General features: G+C 44.1%; 3 protein-coding genes and 1 pseudogene across 5 annotated transcripts in view; 3 read left to right on the forward strand and 1 right to left on the reverse strand.

Annotated features, from left to right (window-relative positions):
• Positions 1-19,564, reverse strand: part of LOC144697407 (uncharacterized) — a 456,361-nt pseudogene that overhangs the window by 432,808 nt on the left and 3,989 nt on the right. The gene's annotated exons all lie outside the window — the stretch shown is intronic.
• Positions 1-19,564, forward strand: part of LOC144696981 (uncharacterized) — a 159,756-nt gene that overhangs the window by 78,645 nt on the left and 61,547 nt on the right. The window lies entirely within an intron of this gene.
• Positions 1-19,564, forward strand: part of LOC144697450 (uncharacterized) — a 190,551-nt gene that overhangs the window by 19,253 nt on the left and 151,734 nt on the right. The window lies entirely within an intron of this gene.
• LOC144697448 (uncharacterized) overlaps positions 1-19,564 on the forward strand; it is a 47,824-nt gene that overhangs the window by 19,239 nt on the left and 9,021 nt on the right. The window contains exons 2-4 of the mRNA XM_078569425.1: positions 4,701-5,742; positions 14,373-14,495; positions 15,447-15,456. Of these exons, the coding sequence (XP_078425551.1) occupies positions 5,063-5,742; positions 14,373-14,495; positions 15,447-15,456 (813 nt within the window). The 5' untranslated portion in view covers positions 4,701-5,062. The remainder of the gene's footprint in view (positions 1-4,700; positions 5,743-14,372; positions 14,496-15,446; positions 15,457-19,564) is intronic.

Genomic DNA, 19,564 nt, shown 5'->3' on the forward strand with positions numbered 1-19,564 from the left:
CAGAGACCAATTGAGCTGACTGGCCTGGCCCTGTGCTGTAGACTCAATGGAACAGAGACAAATCTATTTATTTTAGATCTACCTGTAGTGGTAGGAAAAACACTATTTACTATCCAGGATTAAATAAATGTCGTTCACCAGCTTTTGTGGATCATTTCAGTGGAAATGTGCACTCCCAGGCTCAAAAAGCATCAGCCACTGGAAGCAAAGTCATGAGACCAGCCAGTCCAGCAGAAAGAAACCCTCCGACCCTCCCACTTCACCAAGTGTCAGAATGAACATTATCAATTGTAAGCTTAATGATGAAAAGTCTTCAAGTGCCTGTCTCTTTAAGTTCCAGATAATGTGATGTAGCTTTATGGAAAAAAAACTGGTGTTAAGGTCAGGAAGGGGTCAGAGCACCAGGTGTTCCAGGACACCCTGTTTAGATACAAGTTATAGTTCAGCTGATTGGTTCAATTTGTTGTGGGGAAACGAGGAACATTTCTTCAATTAATTCCAGATTTTTACTGATTGAATTCAAATTGCACCATCTGCCATGGTGAGATTCGAACCCACAACCCCAGAGCATTACCCTGTGTCACTGGATTACTAGTGCCAGTGACAATACCACTAAGCCACTGCCTCTGCATTCCTTAAATTGTCTGTCTAGCATCAAAACTTTTAATGTGGTTTCCCAACCTACCACAGGCAGCTTAGACTGGTACCTTTGTAGTTTCCTTCTGTGAGAAACACCCGGAAAAAATAAACAAAAGAACCTTCCAACCAGCACAGCCCATCTCCATGGCAACCCAGCATGCTCTGGGGAGTTCCAAACAGTTTCAAACTAAATATCTTTTCCATTCCAAACACCCTTTCATTCTGTAATTCATATGAAATATGAAACTAGATATTTGCAACAAGTCTCAAAGAGCATCAGCCACTGGAAGCAAAGTCGTGAGACCGGCCAGTCCAGCAGAAAGAAACCCTCCGACCCTCCCACTTCACCAAGTGTCAGAATGAAGACGGTTCAGTCCTGGATGAGATTAACAGCAGTGATAAAAGCAAAAACCAAAGTCTGTAATCAGTTGAAAAGTTTCTGATGTCTCCGCAGGCTGGATGACTCAGTGAATCTCTTCCCACACACGGAGCAGATGAACGGCCTCTCCCCAGTGTGAACTCGCTTGTGTGTCAGCAGGTTCGATGACTTAGTGAATCCCTTCCCACACACAGAGCAGATGAACGGCCTCTCCCCGGTGTGAATGCGTCGATGGGTGTCCAGTGCAGATGGGGATTTGAATCCCTTCCCACAGTCCCCACATTTCCATGGTTTCTCCATGGTGCGGGTGTCCTTGTGTCTCTCCAGGGCCGATGATCAGTTGAAGCTTCGCCCACACTGAGAACGCGTGTACAGTTGCCCCCCGTTGTGAACGTGGTGATGTTTTTTCAGTCTGTGTAACTGGTTAAAGCACTTTCCACAGTCAGTGCACTGGAAACACTCTCACTCGGGTGTGTGTGTGTGTGTGTCTCGGTGTTTTTCCAGTCACATTGATGTTTGAAATCTTATGAAGGAGACAGAACAAACATTTCTCCCAAATACAAAGGCTGATGATATTCAGAACTTGATGAATTGAGTGACCCTGTCAGAACTTGATGTGAAGTTTGGTTTCAGATTTATGTTTGCAAATCCTCCTCTTCTAATATCCTGTAAAAAGAATTTACAAAATCATCACTGTCAGTACAGGATAGAAATTCAGAACAGACAATTCTCTTTATTGTGGAACATTCTTTGCATTTTTTTTAATTCATTCATGGGGATGGGGGTGTTGCTGGCCGGACCAGCATTTGTTGTCCACCCCTAGTTGCCCTTGAGAAGGTGGTGGTGAGCTGCTTTCTTGAACCGCTGCCGATACACCCACATTGCTGTGAGGAAGGAAGTTCCAGGATTTTGACCTTGTGACAGTGAAGGAATGCTGATATAGTTCTGAGTCAGGATGGTGTGTGGCTTGGAGGGGAACTTCCAGGTGGTGATGTTCCCATGTGTCTGCTGCTCTTGTCCTTCCACATGTTAGAGGTCACGGTTTTGAAAGGTGCAGTCAAAGAAGCCTTGGTGAGTTCCTGCAGTGCATCTAGTAGATGGGACACACTGTTGCTACTGTGTGTCGGTGGGGGAGGGAGTGAATGTTTGTCGATGCGGTGCCAATCAAGCGGGCTGCTCTGTCCTGGATAGTGTCGAGCTTTGAGTGTTGTTGGAGCTGCCCTCATCCAGGCATGTGGGGAGTATTCCATCTCACTCCTGACTTGTGCCTTGTAGTTGGCGGACAGGCTTTGGAGAGTCAGAAGGTGAGTCACTCTCCACAGAATTCCCATTCTTGTAGCCACAAAAGCTGTAAATCTCCATCCCACACACACTCCCTCCATTCTCACTCTGCCGTACCTGATACACGCCCCCCAATTCTCCTGAAGGTGCCGACTCATGCTGACCAACAGATCCATGCTCACTGTTTCCTATCCTGGAAACAAAGAGATCTGAAGAACTTCATGCAGGCTGCCAGGCATATATATGACTGGACTAAAACTGTGGGTAATAAACAGTGCGTATCACTTGATTAGAGATACAGTGGGGGAAGTGAGGAAGAGATTTTATTAGGAAGCAAGTGGACATGACCTGGAACTAGCTGCCTATGAGGGTGTTGGAAGGGCAGACGATTAATAATTTCAAAACAAAATTGGATGGATGAATGAAATCGATTTGAAGGAAATAAACTTGCAGGGGAACAGGGATATAGAGGAGAAATGGGACTGACTGGATTGTTCTACAGAGAGTCAGCGTGGACTCGAATTGCTGAATGGACTCCTATTGTATCGTAATGACTCTTTTACTGGAAATATATAACGAAGCTACAGTGCTATATTATCAGACTAGTACTAATAATAAACATACTTTATTACAGAACCATAAATATTATATCTAATGTGTAACACATAACAACATTGGACATATCTCTGTCCTATATTAATTTACTGTCCCCTTAAATGTCATCCATCTCCTGGGGAAACCACCCCTTTAATTGTGAACATTAGGAAAGGGACCATCCTTTTAGCCAGACAAATAAATGTGTCAAGCTGAAGGAGCAAAGGATGTCAATGTCTTTAAGAGAGAGAGAGAGAGAGAGACCTGGGCCAACCTTTCCAGAGTCTGCACCCTCCCTGGATTCACTTCAGCTCCTGCAAGTCAACAATTTCCCCCCAGAATGAGAAAAGAAATGGAAAGGGGGAGAAAAGAAAGTGTTTTACTCACAGATGTTGGACACAGGAGGAAGTTTTAGTCTGTGTGAAGCTCAATCATCATTCACACAAAGCCCGCGCTCTGATTGGCTGGAGGGCCAGAGTCCTTCCGGTCCTCCGACTCTTCCCAATGATCAATCGCTCCGCATGCAGAAGGAAAGCGGGCGGGCTCTCCCCCGCACATGCGCAGTTTCCCCGTCCCGAGTTCTCTGAGTGGCTTCTCGCTCTGGCCGGAGCCGTCAGCCGGTTGCCTGGAAACCTTGGCTCGAGGTGGTGGAGGGGGAAGGGGAACAATGGGTTGGGGCGGGGCTCCCGTGTCCGCGCACCTGGCCTGCAGACTGGAACCTGAGGACGTCACCGCGGAGCAGAGTGATTCCTATTGGCTGATTCAGGCAGGGTTCCATTGTGGACGTCACAATGCGGAGGTTGGACAATGAGCATCAGACCAAAACTTCCTCCTGTGTCCAACATCGGTGAGTAAATCAATATTTCCCCCTTTCCATTTCTTTTCTCATTCTGGCGGCAAATTGTTGACTTGCAGGAACTGAGGGGAAAGGAAGTGAATCCAGGGAGGTTGCAGACTCTGGAAAGATTGGCCCAGGTCTCTCTCTCTGTCTTAAATACATTGACATCCTTTGCTCCCGCAGCTTGACACATTTATTTGTCTGGCTAAAAGAATGGTCTCTTTCCTAATGTTCACAATTAAAGGGGTAGTTTCCCCAGGAGATGGCTGACATTTAAGGGGGAAGTAAATGAATATAAGACAGGGGTATGTCTAGTTGTTATGTGATGCCTTGTCCATAGACTATTTAAGGCTTTATATAGTTCATTTATTCTTAGTTGTTGGCTTATAATATCGTATTGTAGCTACAGTTATATATTTCCAGTCAGAGTCATTATTGCAGGGATAGAGAATATTCAGCAACTCTAGTCCATGCTGTAGAGAAATCTCGTCAGTGCCATTCCCTTCAACATCCCAGTTTATTTCCTTCAAGGGCCCCATCCAGTTTAATTTTGGAATCATTCATTGGCTCTGCTTCTGCCACCCTCATAGGCAGCGAGTTCCAGGCCATAAGCACTTGCTGCAGAATTAAAGTTTCACCTCATCCTCTCTGTATTGCTAATCAGTAAATATACATATATATTTCTACACATAGATATTTAGGTTAGCAGCCTGCCTAAGATTTTCAGGTCTATGTGTCCAGGACAGGAAAAAATGACCATGGATCTGTCGATCAGCATGAATCGGCACCTTCAGGAGAATTGGGAGGGTGTGCATTAGGTACAGCAGAATGAGAATGGAGGGCAAGTGTATGGGACGGAGATTTATATTTGGGGAGCAAGAGAGGAAAGAATATCCCATATAAACTTGAATTGTCTCTTAATTTCTATCCTGTACTGACAGTGATGATTTTTGTAAATTCCTTCCACAGGATATTAGAAGGGGAAGATTTGCAGACAGAAATTTCAAATCAAGCTTCACTTCAAGATCTGACAGAGTCATTTGATTAATTGGGTCTTGAATATCACTGGCCCTTTGAACTGAGCAGGAGAAATGTTTGTCTGTTCTGTCTGCTTCAGAAGGTTTTAAGCTTCAGTGTGACTGGAAAAGAACCGAGAGAGACGCACCCGAGTGAGTGTTCCAGTGCACTGACTGTGGAAAGAGCTTTAACCAGACACACAGGCTGAAAAATCATTGCCCCATTCACAGTGGGGAGAGACCACAGTGTGTTTTGTGTGTGGATGAAGCTGCCTTTGATCATTGAATCTGGAGAGACACAAGGACACACGCACCATGGAGAAACCGTGGAAATGTTGGGACTGTGGGAAGGGATTCAAAGCCCCGTCTGAGCTGGAGATTCATCGACGCAGTCACACTGGGGAGAGGCCATTCACCTGCCCCGAGTGTGGGAAGCGATTCAGTGATTCATCCAACCTGTTGATGCACCAGCGAGTTCACACTGGGGAAAGACCCTACACCTGCTCTGCGTGCGGGAAGGGATTCACTCGGTTATCCAATTTGCAGACACACCAGCGAGTTCACAACGGGGAGCGGCCATTCAACTGCCCTGAGTGTGGGAAGGCATTCGCTCTGTTATCCCATTTGCAGACACACCAACGAGTTCACATCGGGGAGAGACCATTTATCTGTTCTGAGTGTAAGAAGGGATTTACTAATTCATCCAATCTGCAGAAACACAAGCGAGTTCACACCGGGGAGAGGCCATTCAGCTGCTCTGAGTGTGGCAAGGCATTTAATCAGTTATCCCACCTGCTGACACACCAGCCAGTTCACAACGGCGAGAGACCATTCACTTGCTCTGAGTGTGGAAAGGGATTCGTTCAGTTATCCAAGTTGCTGCTACACCAGCGAGTTCACACTGGCGAGAGGCCATTCACCTGCTCTGTGTGTGGGAAAGGATTCACACAGTCATCCACCCTGCTTTCTCACCAGCGAGTTCACAGTGGGGAGAAGCTGTTCATCTGTTGTGTGTGTGGGAAGGGATTCAGAGATACATCCAGCCTGCTGCTACACCAGCGAGTTCACACCGGGGAGAGGCCTTTCACATGCTCCACATGTGGGAAGGGATTCACTCAGTCATCCAGTCTGCTGACACATCAGCGAGTTCATACCGGGGAGAAGCCATTCATCTGTTCTGTGTGTAGGAAGGGATTCACTCAGTCATCCAACCTGCTGACACACCAGCGAGTTCACAAGTGATTGCAGACTTGGATTCTGCTGTTATTGATGCTGTTAATCACATCCAGGACTGAACCATGTTCATTCTGACAGTTGGTGAAGTGGGAGCGTCGGAGGGTTTCTTTCTGCTGGACTGGCTGGTCTCACGACTTTGATTCCAGTGGCTGATTCTCTTTGAGCCTGGGAGTGCACATTTCCACTGAAATGATCCACAAAAGCTGATTAAGTACATTTATTTTATCCTGGACAGTAAATAGTGTTTTTCCTACCACTACAGGTAGATCTAAAATAAATACATTTGTCTCATTTCCATTGAGTTGACAGCACAGGGCCAGGCCAGTGAGCTCAATTGGTCTCTGTCAGTATTTATGCTCCACATGAGCCTCCACCCACCCCTCTTCATCTCCCCCCACCATCAGCATATCCTTCTATTCCTTTCTCCCTCACGTATGTATCTAGCTTCACCTTAAATATATTCATGCTATTCACCTCAACCGCTCGCTGTGGTATTGAGTTCCACATTCTCACCACTCGCTGGGTAGAGGTTTCTCATGAAATCCCCTTCATCATCTTAAAGTCTTCCATCAGGTCACCCTTCCGTCTTCTCTTTTCTAGAGCAAAGCAGCCCCACCATTTCCTGAGGGTTAAATGCTTTCAGTTCTGGTTTTATTCTTGTGAATCTTTGTTGCCCCTTCTCCAGTGCTGCTATTTCCTTTTTCTAAATTGAAATCACTAATGTTGACATTGCTCCCAGTGTTATCTAACCATGATTCAAAATATGTTGAACATAACCTCTCTGCTTTTCAATTCTATCCCTCTAGAATGGAACCCTATATCTGGGCCCCACACTTTAGGAAAGATGTGATATTCTAAGAGAGGGAGCAGAGGAAATTGATGAGAATGGCACCAGGGATGAGGGACTTCAGTTAGTTGGAGAGATCGGAGCGGCTGAAATTTCTGTCTTTGGAACATGGAGTCATTAGGACACACAAGAAGGCCATTCAGCCCATTAAGTCCATATTTCCCTCAAATGCCCATCCAATTGGCTTTTGACATTGTTCATCGTCTCTGCTTCCACCCCCCTCATAGGCAGCGAGTTCCAGGTTATTACCACTCACTGTGTAAAAATATTCTTCCTCACATTTCCCCCTGCATCTCCTGTCCACAACCTTAAATCTGTGTCCCCCTCAATCTTGTACCATCAGCGAATGGGAACAGCTTTTCTTTGCCCATCTTCTCTCCACCTGTCAGAATCTATCAAATCTCCCCTCAACCTCCTTTGCTCCAAGGAGATCAACCCCAGCCTGACGTCTTCAATAAAGAGCAAACCAAAGATGTTAATGCCTGAAATCAATTGGGAATGTTTGATTTCTGTTTTAAAGATATGATGAATATATTGTATTGGACAGTAAAGGAATTGATGTAACTCACCAGAGTGACCAGTGGAATGTATCAATGTGGTATCCACCGACATTCTAGTGAAAGTCAGGGAGGTGTAGATGAGATGAATAAGTTGATAGATTTCTCTGGAAGATATTTCTATCATTTGCCTCTGAACCTTTTTTTTTTAAGGAAAATCACATTTGAAAACCGAAAGTTGTAAAAGGGGCCAAACCTCAGCAGAAATCTGGCAGAGCTGAGATCAGACGACTTGCTATGTGGGAACAGGGAGATGAACAGCTCCCAGAGGACAGAGAAAACAAGAGTGCCTTGAATCCTAGATGACACCTGGGTGTCAAGGCCACCATGTTTTCACTGCTTGGCATGGGAATGCTGACTCCCTGTACTGGGGACGGAGCATGGGAAGCCAATTGTTTGAGAGTTTGACGTGGCTTGGCCGGGTACAGATGTTTCAATGGCAGGTTTTGTAATTGGTCCGTTCAAATGTTAGCTCAGCAATGATTGGGTTAAATCAGTCTCCATAGACTTTGTGATGTAAAAAAGTATCAGAAGGGATTCCCCGAGCACAGAGATTTGTAGAGGTTTTACATATTGCATTGACTGGTGCCATGGCATATGGGGCAGAGCAGGGAGCATTTACGTGGAGATGGTGCTTCTACCCAGAGTGTAATGGTAATGCTGCTGCACCTTGATACTACTGCTCAGACATGAGCATGTGTCAGGTCTTATTTATACTGAGTAAAATCTAACCACTGTCACCAATAAGGGTTATCACTGTGAATCATTTCAGAGTTTGGGAAAAGGGGATAAAGGGTTAATTGACTCCCTGACCCCCATTTTCGAACATCGCTGTGTGAAAAATAAAATCTCATCTCTCCCTCTGGCTCCTTTGCCAATTACCTTAGAGGGACTCACTTTCTGTAAAAGAGCCTGCCAACCCCTCTCACCCACTTTCCCTGAAGTGCAGAAATCCAATCATGAAAAGCCCAGAAAAATCAAATATTTTTACTGATAAAAGTTTATTAATGAAATTGAACATGGTTAAAAAAAAACGGAAAATTACTTGAGGATCAAAGACAACCAGAGTAAAAGGCTGTGCACAATGTTCTGGACCCAAATGGTTTCTATTCGCCTCCTCTGTACCCTGTTCCCGTGACTCCCCGCTTTGGATGCAGGGGCACTGAACCCTGGGGGCCAGGTCACTATCAGCCCCGGTCACTCCCTCCTGTGCCCTGATTGGTTGGAGGCCTATTTCCCGGTCAGCCCTCCAGAACCTTCCTGTCTCTCGATCAGTGCAATTCCCATGGCAGTTTCCCAACTGGGGCGCAGGCCCTGTTATTCTCAGCTAAATTCAGCCCTCAGCTCCGTCACCTGGCTGTCATTGACACAGGCAATGGAGAGACAGAAAGGTGCTGGAGGCTCATATGGGAACTCAAAACGTGTGGCTCTGAAACTCTTCAACATTTGTCTATCAAATGCTTGTTATTTAAACTGGGGTTTTTATTATGAGATTCAAGCGCTGGAGGCATAGGGTGGGGGATTTTAAATGATAACTTTCCCCTTCTAGCATTATATTATGTATTGTGTCAGCCGTGGCTCAGTGGGTCACACTCTCATCTCTGGGTCAGAAGGTTGTGGGTTCAAGTTCCAGTCCGGGGACCTGAGGACAAAAATCACATTCAACATTCTGAGTGCCAGCACTGAGGGAGTGCAGCACTGTCAGAGCTGCTGTCTTTGGACCCAAGGGCCCTGTCTGCTGCTTAAGGTGGACTTTGAACTTTCCGCAGCCACCAATTTTTAGAAGAGCAGGGGAGTTATCCCCAGTCTGATTTTATACAATCCCTTATTCATACAGTTTCAAATGTTGAGGCTAATCAGAGCTTGAAGGTCTCTCTTGCCGGTACATTTCTCTTCATTGCACATTCTTTACAAACACAGCAATTAAGGTTTTATATTTTTACAGAAAATGAAATTCAGTCTTTTAATATAATTACTGATTAATAATTGTAACTCAGTTAAGGCTCACTACTTATTCAATCATCTAATACCGACTGGTAGCTAATTAATACAGTAATTTTGAATTAACACATTTGGTTAATACAAGGTACATTGGTTCAAAAAGACAGCTTGTGGAAGACAATAGCTTTCTTTCTTACTGATTTTGATTGTATTGAAAAATGAGCTTTATTCTTGAGCTGGACTTTGACAGAATATGAAGTCCTGTAGCTTATCAAAATTAGAAAAGAATGTCTTTGTTTAAACAATTACTGCTAGCTCTGCAGTGTCGAGAAACATTTAGGTTTATACAGTGTTAATTTTTAAAATAAAGATCCAGCCTTTACAAAGTAATTATCTATTATATTGCAAGGTTCATAACTGAATAATCATTTCTTTCATGACTGCCTTTCGATATGAAATCAATATATATTTATTTAAGTTACAGAATGTGAAATGGCTGCAGCAAGCCACATGTTAGGGTTTAAAATGGCTTCCTTGACCTTGTTACTCATAACAGTGAATATGGTATGAAAGTGATTGAATTTTAAAAGTAAATTTGATTACCCAACCTACATACAGTTTCCTACATTACAACAGTGACTATACTTCAAATGTACTTTGTTGACTGTAAAACATTTTAGGAGGTCCTGTGGTCATGAGAGGTGCTATAGAAATGCAATTTATTTCTAATTGTCCGCATACTTGGATATTTAAACTCAGCCCCTTCATCAAAATCATTGATAACGATGAGCTTTAATTTTGTGTAATAACCATGTCATTGACACGATTTTGAATACTCTGTGAAAATCAAAACACAGAATATCCTGAATTACTTGAATGAAAACACAGCGAGTTGTTGTGATGTGGAATGCACTGCCTGAAAATGGTGTGAGGAGCAGATTTGAATTTATCTTTGAAAAGGGAACAGGACAGATCCTTGAAAGGAAAACAAAACTATAGGACAATGGAATGAATTGGATAGCTCTTTCAAAGAGCCAGCATGGGCATGATGGGCCAAATAGCCTCCTACTGTGCTCTATGAGCCTCGTGTGCGGTTAAAATGAGTGGTAATGACCTGGAAATCACTTCCTATGAATGTGGTAGAAGCAGAGATGATGGAATGTTTTTGAAACGAGATTGGATGGGCACTTGAGGGAAATAAACTTCCAGCGATACGGGGATAGAACAGGGCAATGGGACTGACTGGTTTGCTCTACAGGGAGCCGGCATGGACTCAATGGGCTGAATGGCCCCATTCCCAACCCTAATGACTCTATGATCTGCAGAGAGAAATTTCAGTTGCTCCAGTCTCCCCATATTAGACCAGCTTTATCTGTTACCATGTTCTAATCCTGACAGCCTTAGGGTGGAGTCAATCATTATTTTGGTATAGATTTATTCACAGAGTGAAACATTACAGGTATATTCCTCCTGACTCCACACTATGTCAGTAAGTCTCTATTGATGTGTACTCATGTAAATATACAATCAATATCTACTTAACCTGAATAGATACAGTTAACACCCGCAGTCAGAGTATCTAAAAAATCTCTAATCGGTGTGTCAGCCATGGTGTCTCAGCAGCTCCGATGAACAAGTGAATCCCTTCCCACACACAGCAGGTGAATGGCCTCTCCCCAGTGTGAACTCGCTGGTGTGTCTGCAGGTGCACTGACTGAGTAAATCCCTTCCCACACTCAGAGCAGGTGAATGGCTTCTCCCCGGTGTGAACTCGCTTGTGTCTCTGCAAGTTGGATGAATCAGTGAATCCCTTCCCACATGCAGAGCAGCAGAATGGCTTCTCTCCATTGTGAACTTGCTAGTGTATCTGCAGCAGGGATGACTGAGTGAATCCCTTTCCACAGTCAGAGCAGGTGAACGGCCTCTCTCCACTGTGAACTCTCTGGTGTGTCTGTAGGTGGGATGACTGAGTGAATCCCTTCCCACACTCAGAGCAGGTGAATAGCCTCTCCCCGGTGTGAACTCACTAGTGTTTCTGCAGGGTGGATGAATCAATGAATCCCTTCCCACACACAGAGCAGGTGTATGGCCTCTCTGCGCTGTGAACTCGCTTGTGTAGCTTCAGGTTGGATGACTTAATAAATCCCTTCCCACACACAAAGCAGGTGAAAGGCCTTTCCCGGTGTGTATGCGTCGATGAGTTTCCAGAGCTGACGGGGCTTTGAATCCCATCCCACAGTCCCCACATTTCCACCATTTCTCCATGGTGGGTGCCCTTGTGACTATTGAGGTTTGAATATCAGTTGAAGCCTCGTCCACACACAGAACATGTGTACAGTCTCTCCCTGCTGTGAATGGTGTGATTTATTTTGGGCTGTGTAACTGATTAAAGCTCTTTCCGCAGTTAATGTGCTGGAACCCACTCACTCAGATGTCTGCATCTCGGTGCTTTTCCAGCCACACTGATGTTTAAAATCTTTTGATGCGGACAGAACAGGGAAACATTTCTCCTTCTATATTCAAAAACCAATGATATTCAGGTCCTGGTGAATCGACTGGCTCTGTCAGATCCTGACGTGCTGTTTGGTTTGAGATTTCTGTCTGTAAGTTCCCCTCTTCTAATATCCTGTAAAAGGAGTTTACAAAAGTCAGTGCAGAGTAGAAATTCAGAACAGACAATTTGAGTTTTTCTGGAACATTATTTTCTCTCTCATTCTCCAGAAGTTGTAAATCTCCATCCCACACACTCTCCCTCTGTTCTCACTCTGTGTACCTGATATTCACCCTCCCAATTGTCCTGAAGGTGCCGGTTTATGCTGATCGACAGATCCATGCTCAGCACTTGCTGTCCTGTACACAGAGACCCTAAAATCTTCATGCAGGCTGCTCGCCATATATCTGTCTATATTACTGGACTAAAATTGTGTGCAATATTCAATAATGTCAGACTTATTAGAGATATAGTGGTGGGGGGAGTGAGGGAGAATTTTATTCAGGGAGCAAGTGGACATGACCAACAACAACACGAGACCTAGAAATTCAGAACAGACAATTCTAGTTGCTTTGATCCCTGTGACTTGAAATATAGAAGATATATATCTATATATATGTGTGTGTGTGTGTGTGTGTATATATGTGTGTGTGTAGATATATATATGTGTGTGTCTATATTTTTCTATATATATATGTTACATCGCTACAATACTATGGGACCAGTAATATTATCTCACGTAGTTTATGACAGACCTCGAAATAATTTTTAAAATGTATTTCCATCCATTGTTTTATCTCTACCTTTTAGCTTATTTCGATCCCTTCCCCCCACCCCACCCCCACTAGGGCTATCTCTACCTTGCTTGTCCTGCTTTCTAACCTTAATGATCACATTCCTTTAGATAATATCACCACCTTCAACACCTCTTTGCCCTTTTGTCTGTGACATCTTTTGGTTTTCTCCACCTATCACTGACCCTCTATCCAGCTCTACCTGTCCCACCCCCCCTTAAACCAGCTTATGTTTCGCCTCTTTTCTATTTTTCCTTAGTTCTGTTGAAGAGTCATGCGGACACGAAACGTTAACTGTTCCTCTCCGCAGATGCTATCAGAGCTGCTGAGTTTTTCCAGGTATTTTTATTTTTGTTTCAGAAATAATTTGGGCTCCACGACCTCGTCTGGTCGAACAGGGATTGACCAATGGAGAGAGATGACAGACCGCAGGCCAGGCGCGCGGACACGGGAGCACCGCCCCCACCCATTGTTCCCCCTCCCCCTCCACCTCCTCGAGTCAAGGTTTCCAGGCAACCGGCTGACGGCTCCGGCCAGAGCGAGAAGCCGTTCGGGGAACTGGGGAGAGGGGAAGCTGCACATTTTGCGGGGGAGAGCCCGCCCCTTCCCTTCATGTTTAAAGATTGACCAATGGGAAGAGTTGGAGGACCTGAAGGATTCTGGTCCTCCAGCCAATCAGAGCGCGATCTTTGTGTGAATGAAGATTGAGCTTCACACAGACTAAAACTTCCTCCTGTGTCCAACATCTGTGAGTAAAACACTTTATTTTCTCCCCCTTTCCATTTCTTTTCTCATTCTGGGGGGAAATTGTTGACTTGCAGGAACTGAAGGGAAAGGAAGTGAATCCAGGGAGGGTGCAGACTCTGGAAAGGTTGGCCCAGGTCTCTCTCTCTCTCTTAAAGACATTGACATCCTTTGCTCCCTCAGCTTGACACATTTATTTGTCTGGCTAAAAGGATGGGCCCTTTCCTAATGTTCACAGTTAAAGGGGTGGTTTCCCCAGGAGATGGCTGACATTTAATGGGACAGTAAATTGATATATGACTCGTGTCGTTACAAGATGCATATTTTATATTTGTGTGGGACGGAGAATGACAGTTTTTACGGAACAAAAAAGGAAATAATGTTCCACAGTAATCAGAAATGCCTGCTCTGAATTTCTATCCTATACTGACAGTGATGCATTTTGTAAACTCCTTTTACAGGATATTAGAAGAGGAGGGTTTACAGACAGAAATCAAACGTCATGTCAAGATCTGACAGAGTCAATCGATTGATCAGAACCTGAATATCATCAGTCATTGAATCTTGAAGGAGAAATGTTTGTCTGTTCTGTCTGCTTCAAAAGATTTGAAACGTCAGGTGAAAAGCACTGAGACACACACACCCGAGTGAGAGTGTTCCAGTGGACTGACTGTGGAAAGAGCTTTCACCAACTACACAGACTGAAAAATCATCACACCATTCACAGCAGGGAGAGACCATACACATGTTTTGTGTGTGGATGATTCTTCAGCTTCAGCAGTTCAAGAAGGCAGCTCACCACCACGTTGTGAAGGGCAACGAGGGATGGGCAATAAATGCTGGCCAAGGCAGCGACGCCCACAGCCCATCAATGAATTTTTTAAAATTGTCTAACCTGGAGAGATACAAAGGGCATCTGCACCATAGTGAAACCGTGGAAATGTGTGAACTGTGGGAAGGGGTTCAGATTCCCGTCTCAGCTGGGAATTCACCAACACAATCACTATGGGGAGAGGCTATTCACCTGCTTAGAGTGTGGGAAGGGATTCACTCATTCATCCTCCCTGCTGAGACACCAGCGCATCCACACCGGGGAGAGGCCGTTCACTTGCTCTGAGTGTGGGAAGAGATTCACTCAGTTATGTAACCTGCAGACACACCAACGGGTTCACACTGGAGAAAGGCCAGTCACCTGCTCTCAGTGTGGGAAGAGATACACTCAGTCATCCACCCTGCTGACACACCAGCGAATTCACACTGGGGAGAGGCCATTCATCTGTTCTGAATGTGGGCAGGGATTCACTCGGTCAACCTACCTGCTGAGACACCAGCGAGTTCACAAATGATTCCAGGGGTCAGATTCTGCTGTGATAGCTGCTGTTAATCACATGCAGGACTGAACCATGTTCATTCTGACACTTGGTGAAGTGGGAGGGTCGGTGGGTTTCTTTCTGCTGGACTGGCCGGTCTTACGAGTTTGCTTTCAGTGGGCTGATGCTCTTTGAGCCTCGGAGTGCACATTTCCACTGAAATGATCCACAAAAGCTAATAAAGTACATTTATTTTATCCTGGACAGTAAATAGTGTTTTTCCTACCACTACTGGTAGATCCAAAATAAATACATTTGTCTCAGTTCCATTGAGTCTACAGCACAGGGCCAGGCCAGCCGGCTCAATTGGTCTGTGTCAGTATTTAAGCTCCACATTAGCCTCCACTCACCCCTCTTCATTTCCCCCCACCAGCATATCCTTCTATTCCTTTCTCCCTCATGTATGTATTTAGCTTCCCCTTAAATGTATTCATGCTGTTCACCTCAACCACTCGCTGTGGGAGCGAGTTCCCCACACTCACCATTCGCTGGGTAAAGAGGTTTCTCATGAAATCCCGATTGGATTATTGAACCCCTTCATCATCTTAAAGACTTCCATCAGGTCACCCTTCAGTCTTCTCTTTTCTAGATAAAAGCAGCCCCAGCCTTTCCTAAGGGTTAAATGCTCTCATTTCTGGTATTATTCTTGTGAATCTTTGTTGCTTCTTCTCCAGTGCCTCTATTCCCTTTTTCTAAATGGAGATCAAAGATGTTGACAGTACTCCCAGTGTAGTCTAACCATGGTTCAAAAAAAAAGTTGGACATAACCTCCCTGCTTTTCAACTCTATCCCTCAAGAATGGAATCCAATATCTGGGCCCCACACTTTAGGAAAGATGTGAAGTTCTTAGAGAGGGTGCAGAGGAGATTTACGAGAATGGCACCAGGGATGAGGGACTTCAGTTAGTTGGAGAGACTGGAGCAGCTGAAATTGTTCTTTTTAGATCACAGAGTCATTAGGGTAGAGAAGGAGTCCATTCAGCCCATCGTGTCCATGCCAGCTCACTGCAGAGCAAACCAGTCAGTCCCATTGCCTCGTTCTATCCCTGTCCCCCTGAAAATTTATTTTCTTCAACTGCCCATCCAATTTCTTTTTGAAACCGTTCATTGTCTCTGCTTCCACCCCCCTCGTAGACAGCGAGTTCCAGGTCATTACCACTCACTGTGTAAAAATGTTCCTCCTCAAATCACCCCCATACCTTTTCATTTTCATTCTTTCATGGATTTGGGTGTCACTGGCTGGGCCAGCATTTATTGCCCATCCCTAATTGCCCTTAAGAAGGTGGTGCTGAGCTGCCTTCTTGAACCGCTGCAGTCCATGTGGTGTAAGTACACCCACAGTGCTGTAGGGGAGGAATTCCAGGATTTGACCCAGCGACAGTGAAGAAATACCCACAGTGATGTAGATATATCTCCTGTACAAAACTTTAAATCTGTGTCCGCCTCGTCCTTGTACCATCAGCGAATGGGAACAGCTTTTCTCTGTCCTCCTTATCTAAATCTGTCATAATCTTGTACACCTCTATCAAATCTCCCCTCAACCTCCTTTGCTCCAAGGAGAACAACCCCAGCTTCTCCAACCTAACCTTGTGGTTAAAATCCCTCATCCCTGGAACCATTCTGGTAAATCTCCTCTCCACCCTCTCAGGGACCCTCACATCCTTCCTAAAGTGTGGTGACCAGAACTGGACTCAATACTCTAGCTGTGGCCTAACCAGAGCTTTATAAAGGTTCAGCAAAACTTCCCTGCTTTTGTTCTCAATCCCTCTACTTCTGAAGCCCAAGATCCCATGTGCTTTGCTAATTCCTTTCTCACTCTGTCCTGCCACCTTCAATGACCTCTGCACATGAATCCCCTGCTCAGTCTTTAGAACTGTTCTATTTACATCTAAATTTCCTCTCCCTTTCCCCTCTGCGAAATCACATCGCCTCAGTCTTCTCAGTATTAAATTCCATCTGCCACTTCAGAGAATGTTCAGTGTTAAACTAAACATTCAGAGAAGAGGAGGCACTGCTTCCTTTAATATGTCACCCACAATTGAAGATGATCCCCTCCCTTTCAATGTATACAAGGCTCATAGAGCATGGAAGGAAGCCATTCGGCCCATCATGCCGGCTGCTGCAAATATCTAAGTTCATAATTCATACGTTTTCAAAAATAACTTTGGGGATTGAAATGTAGCTCGATGGAAACTCTGGGTTGAGAAACTGTTGAACACAACTCTGATGGAAATACAAATCAAACAAGCCTGGGCTAATTACATTAAAATGTGACCTTTGTTTATTCAGTAAGGTCAGTGTTGATAGTGAGAACACTTAAACAATGGATGATCCATTGTGGATTTTTCTTTTTATTTTCCAGCTGTGGGACGAGAAGCCAAGAGGGTCATTAGGAACCAGCGTGTTCCTCATGTTTAAATCCCTCAGCAAGAAGGTAGTGAAACTTCCACTTGAACTGAGAAGTCCACAGCTTTGAGGCCTTAAGGGAAAATTGCAGTGTTTCTTAGCCTAAAGCTGATGGAAGGACCCCCATAAAGTCTTGGAGCTTGGAGAATAGCTGGAATACTGAGGAGAATTAAAGTGAATTCTGGAGAGCTTTGACATCCATTTGGGATGGTCCCAGGAACAGAAGCGAATGAACCTTCAAGATACCTTTAAATATAAGTTCTCTTGTGGAGAAGTTGAAAAGTAGAACTGGGTTAAATCTTTATAAACTATAGCGTTAAGTTCGTAGTGCTGGTTTTTAATATTCTTTTGTTTTATATATACAGTAAATTTTGGTTTTCTTTGTAAATGTGGTGTAATTCTTTCAGTTATCACTGGGTGTTCGAATTTCTCTTTAAACGTTAACGGTCCTGACCGGGATTGTAACAATCGGCACAAACAATATTTCAAAACAAACCAAAGAGGACAAAATATGATTTTCCTTATTTTGCACAAAGCATTATTACATTTTAAGACATCCCTCTTCTAAGATCCCCAGTAATTTCTTAGTTCGAGCACTTCTTTTTATGAAACAATCCGATAATTGATGACTAAAAATGGAACGAATTGTAGTCCCTTCGAAAGCAGGAGGACTATCACCCAGCACAGAGGTTAATTTGGGATTTCTCCTGTAGACCAATTGAAATGGACTTTTCACTCCAACCATCTGAAGTAAATTCCTTACATGAATCGTCCATGTCAGTGCAGTTGTCAACTTGCAGTTTGGCTGATCAGCTAAGATTTTCTGCAGCATTTCATTGATCACAGCGTGATTCCTTTCACAGAGTCCATTGCTGAAAGGATTTTCAGCTGCGGTGTTCATGACCATAATGTTCATGTTTTCACACACATCTCTAAACTCGTCATTAGCAAATTTCCCCTCCATTATCAGTCAGAAACTTAGCTGGTAACCCAGGTCCAGTCCCTATCCATTTCTCCATGACTTGGTCTATAATCTCCCTTTTGCCCTTGCCATGTATTATTGAGAAAGACTAAATCGGTTACCATGTCTATAAAGTGTAGAATGAAAATATTTCTGTCTTTGTCCCATTCCTTTAGATCCATGGCAACTACCTGGTTAAAGTCACATGCCAAGGGAAGGTTTACAAAAGGATGTGACGGCATCCTCCCATACTTTTTACACATTTCACACTTTGCTCTAATCTCCTCTGAGCCCCGTATACTCTTCACCAACCACCCCTGCATCTTTTAGCAGGATTTGTTATCTTGACGGGAAGGGTGAGCAAATTGTCTTTAGTTTTAAAATAATTTATTTTTTTCTCTCTGATTCTTATCATTGATGCCATTAATCCTTCTAAAACACTCTGATGAGAAACATCAGGTATTGTTAAGGGGAGACGATAATGTCCTGATTGAGTAAACTGCAGATTCACTGACTTTCCAAAAACAGTTGCCTTATCTTGCTCCATGTCCAGTTGCATTTATGCCTTTTTTGTGGAAGGTTTACTCAACAGTAAGGGTATCACACTGGAGACTACACGTCCTGATAAAGTAGCTGACTCCAGCTATTTTGCAAAAATCCCCACTCTTTTTAGTGACGTCAATGTGTTCACATCACCAAACAAAAACAAGTAGAACTTTCATACTCCTTGTGTCAATCCTCATTACGAGGTGAATTTGGATAACATCTTTACCAACTGATCCACATACTGTCGAGGTGCAGCCACTGTCTAACACAGCACGGTTGAATGAGACTGTGATGAACACAATCATCACTGGACCAAAGCTCCTTGTGACTAGTACAATTCCTTCAGAGTGATCATCATCATCATCTTCAGCCTCAGAATTCTCTGTGTCATGTGTCACTTCGAAGACCCTGATTTTACACTTTGGGCAGTTCATCACATAATGATATTTTGAGTCAGACCTGAAACACCTGTTAATTGTTCCTTGGTCATTCCTGGGGTTCATTCACCTATTAATGCTGTTCCAATCCTGTCTTTTGTTCAGATATCCAGATCTGCTAAAGATGCTTTCACCCTCATTTGAAACCTGTCAAAGTCCATCTATGCTTCATAGGCATCCAATAGATCATCTTTCTTGTAAATCTCATCAATGAACCTGAATAGAAGATCCAAACCTTCTTCAGTGACGGGCATCCAGCTCACTAAATAGTTTGCTTCTCATTTTACTTTTGTTGGGAAGTGACAATCCCAAGACCAGACCTTCTTTCCTCCTTGGAGGGACATAACCCGTGTCTACATCTCCACTTCATTCTTCCACTGGTCGTGTGGCTCAGACTCCGAGAACATCAGCGGGTAATTAGACCCTGACAATTTCCATAATATAAAAGCAAATTATTGCAGATGCTGGAAATCTGACACAAAAACAGA

Source organism: Cetorhinus maximus, chromosome 23 (assembly GCF_964194155.1).
Source record: "Cetorhinus maximus chromosome 23, sCetMax3.hap1.1, whole genome shotgun sequence".
NCBI classification, from domain to species: Eukaryota; Metazoa; Chordata; class Chondrichthyes; order Lamniformes; family Cetorhinidae; genus Cetorhinus; species Cetorhinus maximus.